Source organism: Apodemus sylvaticus, chromosome 5, assembly GCF_947179515.1.
Source record: "Apodemus sylvaticus chromosome 5, mApoSyl1.1, whole genome shotgun sequence".
Taxonomy (NCBI): Eukaryota; Metazoa; Chordata; class Mammalia; order Rodentia; family Muridae; genus Apodemus; species Apodemus sylvaticus.
Window position 1 is genome coordinate 143,666,040 of NC_067476.1, and position 13,693 is coordinate 143,679,732.

Consider the following 13,693-nt stretch of genomic DNA (forward strand, 5'->3'; position numbering starts at 1 on the left):
GCCCGGTGTAGGCCCCACCCAGAGACCCGTGACTCGCAGCACGTGCTAATGGCCCAGGACAACAGGAGCACAAAGAAAACAAACCCACGGCCGCGGGCACCCAGCAGTCAGCTCCGGCTTGCCTGCGTTGGCCAAGGCATCGGTGGCGGCACAGGTAAGGTCCACTTCAGTCACTTGCTGTCACATCAGACAAGACATCCCCAAGCCACTAGAAGACGTCTTGGCTTCCTCCTCCAGAAAATGATAGGAAACTGATGCCATCTCCACAGGGCTGTGGGGATGCAGTCAGCTGAGCAGCCTTGCAGAGTTTTTAAGGCTCTCAACACAAAACTGGGTGCAGCCGAAACACCAGCTGATTCCTTGTTTTTTATTTTTAAATTCCTGCGGGCATACGTACGTGCACTTGGGAGCTATCGCCTGTATACATGGAGGCCAGATGTGAACAACTGTGCTCTTTCTCCCCACCTTGCTTTGTGATACAGTTTCTTACGGAACCTGGAACTCACTGACTCAGCTAGGCTGGCTGTCCAGTGATCCTGGGGACCTGCCTGTCTCCTCCGTCCCATTGCACAGACTGACAGGCATGTACTGCCACACCACCCTAGGGCCCTGAGCTCAGATCCCCATGCTTGCACAGTAAGCACTTCACAAGCACTTCATCCACTGAGCCATCTACCCAGACCCTCCTCCTTTTTGAATGTCATTCACTCATATGCTATGTCTGTACCTCTTCTCCCTAGGAGCCATGGTAAGCAGGTCAAGAGTTGAGGTTCAGTTCTTTTTGGAAACAGGAGAATGTGCAATACCTTGGGGATCCCTCCTACCCAGCGAGCCTTGGCTCGCCCATCCTTTCCTACCCTGTCCTCATTTTGTGGGTTTCGCTAAAGGCAGCTTGCATTCTTACTCCCCAGGTTTTCTGCTCCAAGCCTGTGGTCTCCACTGGCTGGATGCTGTTGCTATGGTAACGATAGCTTAAGAACCTTAGGCTGCCCCTCCCCCCTGGGGTGACAGGCTTGGATGGAGATGGCTGATCAAATTCCTGGAGCATCCTCAGCCTTCTGGATGCAAGACTTAGGAAAAGAATGCTAAGTCTGAGCTGCCTGGAGCCTGGAGCCCCAAGAACTTCCTGAGGGAACCACCCTAGGTTTCGAGGGTCCCCTGAAATTCACCTGTTGGAAACTTGAGAGGTGGAGGTGGAAAGGTCCAAAGGGTGGATGCTGTCCTCCCTCAAGATTAATGTGGGAGTGGCCTTCTCATAAGGATGTGTTTGACCCTCCCCCCTTCACATAAGCTCTGTCTGCAGGTGACGCTTGCACTGAAGACGGTCCTCACAGGAGGCAGCCCCTTGATCTTGGGTTCCTCAGTCTCTAGAACTGTAAATTCAAAAACCTTCTATTGTTTGTGAGTTATACAGCCTGTAGCAATCTGTGAGAGCAGCACAGCAGACCTCAACCACCTAGAAAACACCGAGCAGGTGGCCCCAGTACAGCCTCCAGCCTCCCCCCAGGCCCAGAGCCTGGTTTTAGTGTGTCTACAGAGGGGGCTTCAGTCCCTGGGCATCCTTCCTTATGATCGCCTTCACTGGTGGGTCTGAAGCAGGGAGACCTCAGGCTGTGCTTAGAGAAATTCAGTCTTAGAGAAGATTCTTAAAGCTGTTTGGGGCTGAGATGTCTCCTGAGGCACCTCATTGTCCCAAGCATGATTCAGGCTTTCTCTCTTCCTGTCTCATCCTCTCTGGTTGGAGAATAGCTATCCTACTCTCCACCTCCAGCCCCCACCCCCAGGGCCTGGAAAACTCAGTCGGGGCTGCCAGGAGGCCATCTTGGTTTTAAAGACTGATTCGGAGCCCCATGAATAGTTCCAACATGTCAGTGCTTAGAAGTGGCACTAGGGGGCGCTATGCGGCCCCGTAAAAAGCCAGGTGCTGTAGATCTAATGGTCTTCATCCATTACACCCACCCTCACCAGCTTTCAAAGACTGCACCACCCACCTCCACCGCTGCCCCTGATGACTCAGCAGAGCTGGTACTGAATGTGGGACTTGGAGATGAGGTCACACTCCCTGGGAACCGGGGACATCTATGGATCACAAGGACAAGATTCTGTGTGGTTCCTTGAGTCTGAGCTGGGGACCCTGGTCCCTGGGGAGAGCTCTGCATCAACAGGTTTCTTTCTCTCCATGTTGCTGTCCTTGCCCACCAGAGCCAGCTCCTCGGAGTAGGAGTACTGGGCTGCCTCCATCTCAGATGGGCATCTCAGGAGCCCAGCTGTTGTCCTTGCTGTCTCCTGACAGGCCACAGCTGGATGGAACTTGCCTGGCAAATGCCCTTTATTCCCTCTCCCTGTCTACCCTCCTCCCAGTAGCTCCTGGGGTCACTGCCAAATGCAAAGTCCTTGTCTTGGGGTCTGTTAATCTGGCGCTCAAAACAAGAGGCCCCTCTCACTATGTTGTTACCCATGCGAACCCTGGGTGGCAGTTTGGGCTGCCAAAGGACAACTCTTTGACAAGGTGGCCCCGACCAGTCTTTCCATATGAGACTCTGCAGTCACAACTCTCAATAAAAACGTCCCTTTATTGAGTCTGGATTCTAACTCCCACATGCACTATTCTGTGTGGGGAACAATCCATCGTCTTGGAGTTTTCTGGAGCCGGAAGATGGTCCTCCTAACACTGCTCCATGGCTACGTTTGATGGGGTGGCACAGGCTCTGCAGATCCCTCTGTCCATCCTATCACAGGCCCTGGAGCTGGTGTGGTGGTTCAGATCCAGCTAGAGGGACGCAGGAGGACTTGTGTGGGGTGAGTCCTCCAGGGATGTCTGTGAGCCTGTCCCTTCCAAGGAAAAGCTGCCTCCAGTAGGAAGGGAGGCCTTGCTCTGCTTGGGAAGGTGGGGCCAGGAGAAGAGGGAGGCGATGAGCCGCTCCAGGGTGGGATCAGGGAGCTTGGGGGCGCCTCTGCCTTCTTCAGTGTCCACAGACGGGCCAGGTTCTGGGAATTGCAGGCCTACCCACATGTTTCTGCTCTGCTCCCCTTGAGGGGTCCGGGGAGACCTTTGGGATTTGAACACATGATCCACGGCCAGAAAGTCCTGTAGAGACCTGTCCCATTTGGAACCCACTTCTCTAGGCAGACCCTGACCCTTAGCTGCTGGCCTGCTTCGGTCTATGTGTGCCAAATGGGCAGCAGGAACCTCTGGGCATGGGCAGTAGGCTAGCGCCTTCCTCAGCAAGCGCTGGATCTCCTGGTGCCGCTCCTGGGTCTCTTCCCACAGATCCTGGCCCAGGCCAGGCCTGCTCAGGGAGGCCACCTGGAGCTTCATGGCCAGGAGTTTCTCTGTCTGGAACTCAGAAGCCAGGCGCCTCAGGTAGCAATGGAGGCGGCGGTGGAGCTGGTCCCCAGGGCTGGCCTTCACAGCCTTGCCCAGCCTGAGCTGGGAGAGCAGGTTCTGGCAGTCCGTGTGGAACTGGAACATCTAAGGACAGGAAGAGAAAGGGAGGTGAGGGACTCCGTAAGGATGATGAGTCTCTGAGCAGGGGCTTTTGAGACAGTGCGGCTGAGTGAACGAATGCGCAGAGCCTGCTGACAATCATCTGCCCACTCTGATGACCATCATTTCCTTTCTTTTGGGCTCCGTGGCTACCCCTGCAAATACCCTCCAGCACCCTTGGCCTCTTCAGGTCCATTCTAACAGATCCACGGCCAGCAGGGCATACTGTAAAGCAAGAGCTACAGAAGTTACCAGGAAAATCCTCTTTAGACTGAGAGCTGGGAAGGGGAGAGGGTTCAGTGGGTAAGTGTTTGCAGCACAAGTGTGAGGACCTGAGTTCAAATCCCCAGCACCCATGTAAGGCTGCCTGGTGGAGCTTACAACTGTAATTCCAGTGCCCATGATGTGGATGGGAGGCTGAGGCAGGACGAGCCCCACCAGCTCTAGGGCAAGCTAGGCCAGCGTGCTCAGGGCAAATGACGAGAGACTATTTCAAAAAATGTGGAAGTCGAAAATGGATACCCGAGGTTATTCTCTGACCTCCAGAGGCACACACACACACACACACACACACACACACAGAACTGAGTATAGACAGGCTCGGTAACTTAAGACCATCCTGACCACTCAGAAAGTCAAGGCTAGAGGATGATACATTCAAAGCCTTCCAGGGCCATAGAGCGAGTTCACACCTAGCCCTGGGCAACTTAAGAAGAACCTGTCTCCAATAAAAGTGGAAGGTTAGGGACGTGACTTGGTGGTGGAGCATTTCCCTACCTGGCTTGAGACCTTAGGTGGAATTCCCAGTCTAGGGGTGGGAGGAGCAGAGACACTGAAGGGAGGAGCATGGTTACTACATCCCAAGTGTCATCTGTTTGCCCTGTTTCCATGAGTGTCCTGTGTCACTACTCTGAGCTGGTCTGCAGTCCATTTCACAAAGTGTGAAACTAAGGCTCAATGTGCTGAAATCTCTTGCCCCAAGTCACGCAGTGTGGCAAGGAGGAGCTGGAATCCCATGCCAGATCTGGTCTACCCCTTTAGATCTGTTCTTTGCACCCATAGAAAAGCTGGCTCAGGCTAGGGTGGGCGGTCAGCCCAGCAGGCCCCACAGCCCACACGCAGCTGGGCCTGTGCCCATCATGTGATTCTGCCTTTCCCTGACACCCTTCCCCATCCCATCCCCACAACCCCTTGGGTACAGTAGCTCATGCAATGGATAATCTCTCTCTCCATTAATTTAGGGCCGAGAGCATGCTACTGGCCAGGGGACAGGAGAGACGTTTGCTGTGAGGAGGCGTCTTGTGAATCAAGGGAGCTTGTCTTTAGATAAATGGCTTCATGTTCACGGTAGCACTCAAAACTCGCAGCACCATAAATCTCCCTTAGCGGTGAATCGAGTTAGGATTATTTAGGGCAGAAGATCCAGCGCCTGGGCGCCCCACCTGGGCAGAGTCCTGTCTGTGGCTCCATCCTCCCAGCCAAACCTGACAGTCATGGCCAGCGACTCAGACACCAAATCCAACTCCTCAGTTGCACAGGGAAGCAGTCAGGGCATCAGTGTCCAGCCTTGATCAAACCTCCAGAGGTGGACAGGGGGACGGTCAGGCCTGCCCCTTTTCATGACGGGACGAGTGCTACCTTCTCTCAGCCTGTCTTCTCTCTCTCTCCGTTTTACCCATCTCAGGCTGACCCTCTAGGAACATCGAGTGTGCTCTGCAGCCTCAGGGAGTTCACAAGCCGCAGGGTACACACACCAGAGACGAGCGAGTGACACATGGCAGGGTTATTTTGGGTCTTTGGGAGCATGGTGAAGCTATAACATGGAAGGTGTAGCCATCTGGACAGGCCTCAGCTCCACTGGCCAAGGGAAAGCTCTCCGGGCAGTGGGAATAGCAGACTCAAAGGCTTCAATGCTTGAGAGTTTGGTTGATTTGGGGGAAGGTCTCAGGGACAGAGTGGGCAGCAACCACTGGGTAGAGAGGCTTCCAGATGCCCTTGGCTCTAGATGCATTGCTTTGGGGGTAGAGGTGGGGTTCCTCAAATCCAATCTGCTTTTCTGTCTTTAAAAAATTAATTTTACTTTTCACATGTGGGTATCTGGTCTGCATGAATGTCTGTGCACCGTGTGTGCACCTGGTCCCCAGGGAAGCCAGAAGAGTGTGTTAGATTTCCTGGAACGGGAGTTATGGCCCGTTGTGGGCCATCATGTGGATACTGGTAATCAAGCCTGAGTCTTCTAGAAGAGCAGCCAGTGCTCGAAGCCCCTGATTCCAATTTCCTTCTCCTACCACCCGGCTGGGAACACACTCAAGCCCAAGGTCTGGGTTTGAACTGCAGCCCTGCCACCGACCAGCTGTGTGGCCTTGGGTGAGTCGTGTGACCTCTCTGTTTTCAGCATAGGGTTAGTGTGACAATGATTGGCACAGAGCCTGGCTGTGGAGACCCAACATCAGCACTAGACATTTTTATTTTCAACAGAAGCGGAGGCTCGGAGCAGTTGGGGTAGCTGTGGAGGTCACTCGCAGCCTACGAGGGCACGGGTGACCCATGCTCTGAGTCCTGGACTCTGCCCTTCTGTGCTCTCCATGACGGGAGAGGGGGAGGGTGTCCCTTCATTGCCAATGCTGACAGCTGACACTGCCTTTGTCCCTAGCCTGAGGAGACAGAGACGCCCTGTCCTCTGGGTCCCAGGCATGCTTGAGTTGTCTGGGTCCTCCTACAGTCCTCTGAAGCATCCCCATGTTCTAATCTGTCCCTTCATGCCCAGCCAGCCAACAGCTGGGGGGTGTGGTCAAGCGCCTCCCACGCTCTGTCCCTCTTGGCAAGTTCAAGGGGCAGCGGAGGGCACAAGGCAGCCCTGTGGCTTCCTGTCCAGCTGGGTCCCGGCCCTCCCAGCCTGCTTTCTTGTTTTTAGACCTCAGTTTTTCCATTAGAAAAATGGGGGTGGTAGTGGTCGTGGTGGTGACGTGGATTTAGGAGGTGAAACTTGGAAGTCAAATCCTACTCAGCCGCTGCTTAATCCTATTGGAGTAGCTGACTTCTCCTGGGCCTCGGTTTCCTCGCCTGTGAACTGGATGCAATGCAGGTGGCCCCGGGTCACCCACAGGTGTGAAGTACCTGTGTATTCAGGCGGGTGTCCCTTCTAACCTAACCACCTCCACCTTCATCCTGCCTACTTGGATAAGGGAACCCACCGCCATTCTGCCTCTCCTGGAGAAGGACCCAGGCATGTCCCATGTCACACCTTTCCCTCTCACCACTGCGGGAATGGCTGTCACAGGGTGCCTAGTGCTGTGTCCAGGCCGCCCCGACCCTGTGCCACCCCAGCAGGAGGATGGAGGCTTATGCTGATGGCCGAAGAGATTCACTTACCTTCCTTCTAAAGCGGTGGAGATGGAGCAGGGTCTCCAGGTCAGTGCGCTGCCTCTCGGCCGCCATGTAGAAGTGTGTCAGCCTGGCTTGGAAGGCCTGCTGGGTGGAGGTGAAGGCTACCATGTCTGGGAGCCCTGTCTCGCCTGCCCCTTCGTCTGCAGCTCCCAGCTGGGCCGCCTGCTTGGACAGTTCCAGGCCCTGGCGGTACTGGGCCTGAGAAGGCAAAGAACACTCAACTCCCACCTGAGGATCCAGCCTGCAGTCAGGAGCCTCTGTGGACCACGAGCCTCAGTTTCCCTATCTACAAAGCTCAACCCACGGCCAAGTTGTCACACTTCCAACAGTCCAACCTTTTGCCCTGGAATTTCAGAGTCTTCTGGAAGGTTCTGTGACCTTCAAGTCTGGGTCAGCGACTTCGATTCCTCAACAGCCCTCTCTGCTGGGTCCAGGCTAGCTCCATCCTCCAGTGCTCAGAGTTCCCTGAGAGCTGTGACAGGCCAAGGCCTCCTCTGTCATCGCAAATGTGATATCCCTGACTGTCTTTTTATGCTGACCCAGCAGGCATAGGTCTGGGCCTTGGAACCTGCATTTTAAGAAACCGCCAGGGGTTCTAACTTCTTGGTACATAGTCTTAAAGGACTTCCTAGAGGAGGCAGAACCCAAAATGATACCTTTGTGGTCCAGGCTGCTCCCCACTACCCCTCGAAGCTCCCTCGCATTTTCCCACCCCTACATCCTGGACCTAGCTGACCCAACCCCAATAATACCCTCTTGGCACCTTGGGTCTTAGAACATACCGCAACCTGCAGGAAGAAATCCTCAAACTCGGCATGGACTTTCTCCACTGTCTCTGCACATCCATCCACAGGGGCAAGCGCCTGCAGACACTGGCTGCCCTCTCCCCCCATCCAGTCACTGACCTGGGCAGAAGACAATGGTTTAAGTGTGATGGGCGGGGTTACACACCAGGCTAACTGCCTACTTCCTTCTATGCATATACATGCATGTGTGTGTGCATGTGTGTGTGCATGTGTGCATGTGTGCGTGTGTGTGTGTGTGTGCTGGTATGTGAGTGCATTTGTATATGAAGGTCAGAGGTCAACCTACGTGTTGCTCCGTTAGGAGCTGTCCACCATTTATTTACTTACTTATTTATTTATGATACAGGGATCTCTCACTAGGACCTGCGGCTCACCAATTAAGCTAGGCCCAGCTGGACAATAAAGTCTCGGCCTCTACTACTTCAGTGCTGAGGTTACCAATGCACACCAGCATACCCAGCATCTTATGTAGGTTTTGTGGATCAAACTCAGGTCCATGGACTTGTGTAGTAAAGCACCTCACTGACTGAGCCATCTCCCTGAATCCTCCAACGCCCGAGGGGCCAAAGTCTTCTCGTCCTTAGTTAGTCACCGGCCTGGATGGAGACCCTCCCAGTGCCGGGCAGGAGAATCAGGGAGGAGAGCATATGGCTGCGTTCTGCAAATGTCACAGGGCAATGGTGTCCCTCAGCTCAACCCAGAGGGGATATGGTTCTGTGGGTGCTCTGCCCCTGGGAGACTCTCTGTCTATATGGTTGTGGGAGGAAGCCAAGGTGGAGTGAGGTTACAGGAAGGCAAAACTTGGGTCAGTCTGACCACTTACAGTCACATGGGCATAAAAGGTTGGTCTCTGGGGGATGAGTTCCCTGTCTTAGGGGTATGTAACTGGGCCTGGAGAAACACTGCCAGTGGCAGAGTCCACTGAGACTGTGTCCCTGCTGTCCCTGGCTTCAATTTATGGGTGGTAACGGAGAGGTGTGAACAGTCACTGAGGGACGAATGGTGAAAAGGTCCTCTGACCCTGTGATGGTTAGGGCTAACTCTGAACATGACAGAGTACAGGATCAGCTAGAAGACTAGTCCCTGGGGCTTATCTTGATTTTGGTGTTTGCAGTGGGAGGCGTGCCCACTGTGGGTGGCACCATTCCCTGGCTGGGATTCCCGATTACAGATGTGCTATGACCAGCCATTTCCAGAGCCTTGTCTTCCCTACTGTGATGCACCCTTGAACCGTGGGACAGAATAAACTTCCTCGGGTTGCTTTCGTCAGAGTATATCATCACAGCAACAGGAAAAGAAAACGAGGCATTCCTGCTCTGGGGACACCCACAAGCTCCCATGAACTTACACTGGATTCACAAAACTCAAGGCTAGAAATGAGGGTGCAGAGGCTTGAGCAGTCACGTGACCTGGGGGCATCAGAGTCAAGACTAAGCCCCCAGCAGGAATGACCTGGCCCAAGGTAGAGAGGACTGTGCTGACTTGAGGTACTGCAGTCAGGGGAAGGGGTACCAGCAGCTCCAGGCTCTGACTCCAGATGTACAACCACAGCGGGTAGCACATGCCGGCCCCCGTTTCCCCATGTGTGGTGGGGAGTCCCCAAGCTCCCTTGCCACTGGTAAGAGAGCATATTGGGAGACAAGGACATTCACAAATACGCTAGTCCAGAGCACACACACAGCCAGTGCTCAATAAACACAGATCGTATCACAATCACCGGCTGAATGCGTGTTTGCTGCCTTGCCCCAAACACCAAGGCCTGCCAGTGTGATATGTTAACTCCAGATCACAGTGAGCCCTGTAAATCGCCATGTCCCCTGTAGCCGCCCCTTCACCTGGTGGATGGCCGTTTCCAGGTGGCCCAGGCGGACCCGGAGCTCCAGCCTTCGGAGGAGCTGATTGGACGCAGTGACCAAGTCGTGGAGCTGATCATCCACGAGGTTGTACAGGGCGGCAGCCTCGGTCAGATGGCTCCTGGGGCGGGGAAGACGGGGAGAAGAAGCTTCTCTCTGTGTGCTCTTCAGGCAAGGGCCTGCCCTCCTGACCTGTGGCCTCAGCTGGGCTGCCAGCCACTGGCTTGCTGTGTGACCTGGAGCAGGTCCCTAGCCTTCTCTGGGCCTCAGTGGCAAACCTGAGGGTGCCACAGGAACTGAAATGATTGCCCCTTTTGTGTGGCAGAGTATTAAGCCAGCTCCCAGCTCTGCTACCCGCTAGTGTGGGTCCTTGCGCAACATCACCACTTGGTGGGGGGCGGGGGGGGGTGTCTCTGGCTCCCCATCTGAAAGATGGGGACAGTAACAGAACCCACTTCCTGGAGTGGCTGCGAGCAAAGAGTGATCTGAGGAGGGACTTCCAGAAGCTCATTCCACCCCAGGCAGGCATGAGGCCCTGACCGTGGAACTTTCTAGTGCTGTTTAGGGGCTTCCGGCCAGCCAGGGGACCCTTCCTCGTTCTTAAGAAACATTCAGTGTCGGGCATAGGAGGCTGGGTGGCGCTCACACATTCCTATCTTCTTAGCCTCCATTCTGCACGGAACAGGTGCAGAGAGGGTGGCACCTGTAACCCGTGAAATCTTTTGTCTCGATAGAGACTCAGGGTCAAAGGCTGGCTTCAGATTCCTGTAGAGCCAACCTGGCGTCCTTTAGGTCCAAAGCCAGGGGACCTAAAGCAGCTAGTGAGGGGACTTCTCCCGTGTCAGTACTTGGTGAAGGGAGAAACCTGGAGTCTCCCTGGGGAGTTGGTTTTCAGACAAAGATGATGGAAGGAAAGGCTGCCTTTTCGAGGGACCCCAGTCACGGATCCTACATCAGAAGAAAGCCCGAAACTCCTGAAGGAGGGGCGAACCACCAGGGCTGCAGGGCTGCGCACAGAACAGCAGAGAGCTGCGGTGAGCGTGGGGCCACAGCGCCCCCTAGTGGAACTTCAGGTCAAAGGTCTGAAAGGACCTCAGGTAGTCAAGGGGCTGGACGACGCTGGTGAGGCAGAGGCATGGTGGGTAATAGCAGGGCACTGTGAGTGGGTGGGAGATGGCTCACAGTTGGCACCAGGGTCCGATGTTATTCCCGCTCTACCTACATGAACATGGGATGAACCTAGCTCAGGGTGATCTGGTCTACCAGCTTCTATCCAATGCCAGCACACTCCAGATCCTAAGATACTCAGCCAACCTTTTATAAGTCTCAGGTTCCTCTGCTGTAACTAAAGGATCCATCACAAGTAGGAATTAAATGATAATTAATATTTATAAATATCCAGAACAGTGCACACAGATATATCAAATGTTAGTTCAATACCTAAGTTGTTCTTAGTTGTGTGCATAAGGCTAGCCCATAGGGCTAGCATCCCAGCCGACCCGGCTTGGCTCCTTTGGGCCTTACTACTTTCCCCATGCTCAGCCTCAGTTTCTTACAGCCAAATAAAGGTGTTCTTCCCAGGAACGAATGAGACAGACCTCGAAGGGCTTGGAACAGAGTCTGGGGTGGAACAGGACCATGCATGGAGGGGGACGACAAGAGAAGTCCTTCAATGCCTGTCCCTGGCTAACGATGCTCAGCCAAGATGAAGGAGGGGCTGGTGAGGCTATCCCCATGGTTCAGGAGGGCAGGGAGGCGGCTTCCCTAGACCCGCCCGTGGCATTCCCTTCACAGGGTGTCCCCACTTCTGAGCTCTGACTGGGAATGAAGGAGACTGGGTGTCTATACCTGACATCAGGGTTAGCATTTAGCCCACTGGCCTCCTGCTGCAAGCTGGCCAGAGTAGCTCCGCCTTCCCTCTGGAGAGCCAGCAGGCCTGGGTCCCTCAGCACAGTCTCCATCAGCTCCTTGGACTTACTCAGGCACCTGGTGGCCTCCTGCCAACAGAGGGGGGCATCCTGGGGCCCAATCTCCTCTCCCCACCATCCAGGGATCCCCACAGGGAGAGAGCCTGACTCTCCCAGCTAAGTCCACGCATCTCCAGCAAAGTCTGCCCTTCAATCTCTAGCACATCTCCGAAGCTATGACACTCCTATCACCATGGTAACCTCACTGGTTCTAGCTCCCTCTTCTCTCTGGAACACCCATCCCGGACGCTTGGTTGGCTCTCTGATGCCCTCTGGTTTTCCCTGTTGCCAAAGAAGGGCATTAAAGGGCGTACCCCACGATCCCCTGTTTCAAACTCTCCTGGAGCCCCGTCTCTCAGAGAGATGGTTCTTATCTTTCTCCCTTACTCTGCTCCACAGATATCCAGCCACACGCCACCTCAGGGCTTGCCCTCTGCCTGGAGTTCATTTCCCCTCAAAGACATACGCTTTTAGGCCTCGGTTAAACACCATCTCTTCAGACACCACTCACCTGCCTCGCTCTTCTCACGCCATCTTGTGTTTACGGCAGGCATTTGGCGCAGTTGGCACTATCTTCCCTCCCTCCTCCCCCTCCCTTTTCTCTTTCAGGGTCTCAGGCTGCTCGGCCGGCCATCGCTCACCATTGAGCTATGTCCCCGATCCCTCATAACTACCCTTTAAATGGCCACTCTGCCACTGCATGCTGACCCTCACCAGGGCCCAGGCAAGCCAGTCTCCCAGGCCGGGTCCCCAGTGCAGGGTGCAGGGTGCAGAGTGGATGCCCAAGAACTATTAGCTAAAGCCTAATTAGTGAAAACCAGAGTGTCCCCTCCCCCCAAGTGCCCCACCTGGCGCTCTTGGTACCTAGAGCCTGAGGTGTGCTGGCGGCTCCCCCACCCGGCGCTCCAGGTTTACCTGCACCCCACCAGGGGGGTCACTCTTCTCAAACTCTTGGATGGCAGCTTGCAGCAGGGAGGAGGCCTGGTGAAGGTCAGCGAGGAACGGGTCCAGCTTCTGTAAGGACAGGAGCCAGAGCAGAGCTCAGCCTGAGGGAACCAAGAGGAGATGCTTTTCCCCAGGGCACTCCGGAAGGGACCAGGTGGTGCTTCTAAAGTTCACACTACCTCAGAACCACCAGGGCAGCTGGTGAAGGTGCACACCCCAGTCTTCCTCCCGCCACTACCTACCCCAGCCCACAGATGAGCCCACACTCTGGGCAGTCTGAAAACATCTACCGAGTCTCCAAGCCACAATGCTGCTACTGCAAGTCAGTGTGGTCTTCAGTGGGGGGAACAGGAGCCAGAGGAGAAAGAGAACAGGTCTGAGCTGCTCACTGGCCCTGGAGGTCCTTAACAGAAGGGGTAGGATGGAAGTGTGGTGTGGGCTAGAGACGCACCCTTGGCCCAGTTGACCCATTGGCTAGCTGTGAGACCGCAGGCAAGTTACTTAACCTCTCTGGGATTCCCTGTACTTCTGAGAGGTGGAAACTACAGTACATGTTTTGCAGCAGGACGAAGGGTTGATGGACTAATTTGTGTACAGGATTGAGTGTAGAGCCCAGAGCTTGCCGGAACCATGATCACCATCAGTTTTACACCCTGGATCACTCGCCCAATAAGATTTCCCTTAAAGGGACAGCCAGAGAGTTGAAGTTCAAAGGTCACAGGGCTAATGGGAGGTCTCTGGAGAGGGGGCCAAGAGCCTGGGAGCAGGACATGCCACTGAACTGAGTCCACACTTCTCCCTCCCTCTACGTGTTCAGATGGGTGATTCCAGGACACTGAGGCCAAGACGCCCAAGACGCTGTGCTAAGTCCTACAGAACTTCCTGAGGACTGGAAACTGGCTGGTGATGACTCAGGTTCTTGATGCCACGTAGAAGCTGCCTTGAAAGAAGCTGTACTGGTTTGTTTCCAGAAACACATGAAAGTCTGCAGAGGGTCCCAGGACAGTAACCCCTCCCTCCCCACCTTCATTTTTGTTACTGTTGTTGTTGTTTCTTTGTTTGTTTAGTTTTTTATTGGGAGAGGGGTGTGCACCCCCCCTCTCTCTCTGTGTGTGTGTGTGTGTGTCATTCAGGGGAATGTTTCATGGAATTGATCCTCTCCTTCCTCCTTTGTGTGGGTACCACGGAGGGAACTCAGGTCACCAGGCTTATGACAAGTGCTTTTCCCTCTTGGCCACCTCACTGGTT

The 13,693-nt window shown here is 54.6% G+C and overlaps 1 protein-coding gene across 2 annotated transcripts in view; it reads right to left on the reverse strand.

Moving 5' to 3' along the window:
- Positions 1-2,553: 2,553 nt before the first annotated feature.
- Positions 2,554-13,693, reverse strand: part of Kiaa1755 (KIAA1755 ortholog) — a 30,413-nt gene continuing 19,273 nt past the window's right edge. For both annotated transcript variants that reach the window (XM_052184152.1, XM_052184151.1), the window contains exons 9-14: positions 12,416-12,514; positions 11,382-11,530; positions 9,516-9,654; positions 7,657-7,779; positions 6,860-7,072; positions 2,554-3,472 (exon numbers count right to left, since the gene is read on the reverse strand). In XM_052184152.1, the coding sequence (XP_052040112.1) occupies positions 2,771-3,472; positions 6,860-7,072; positions 7,657-7,779; positions 9,516-9,654; positions 11,382-11,530; positions 12,416-12,514 (1,425 nt within the window). In that variant the 3' untranslated portion in view covers positions 2,554-2,770. The remainder of the gene's footprint in view (positions 3,473-6,859; positions 7,073-7,656; positions 7,780-9,515; positions 9,655-11,381; positions 11,531-12,415; positions 12,515-13,693) is intronic.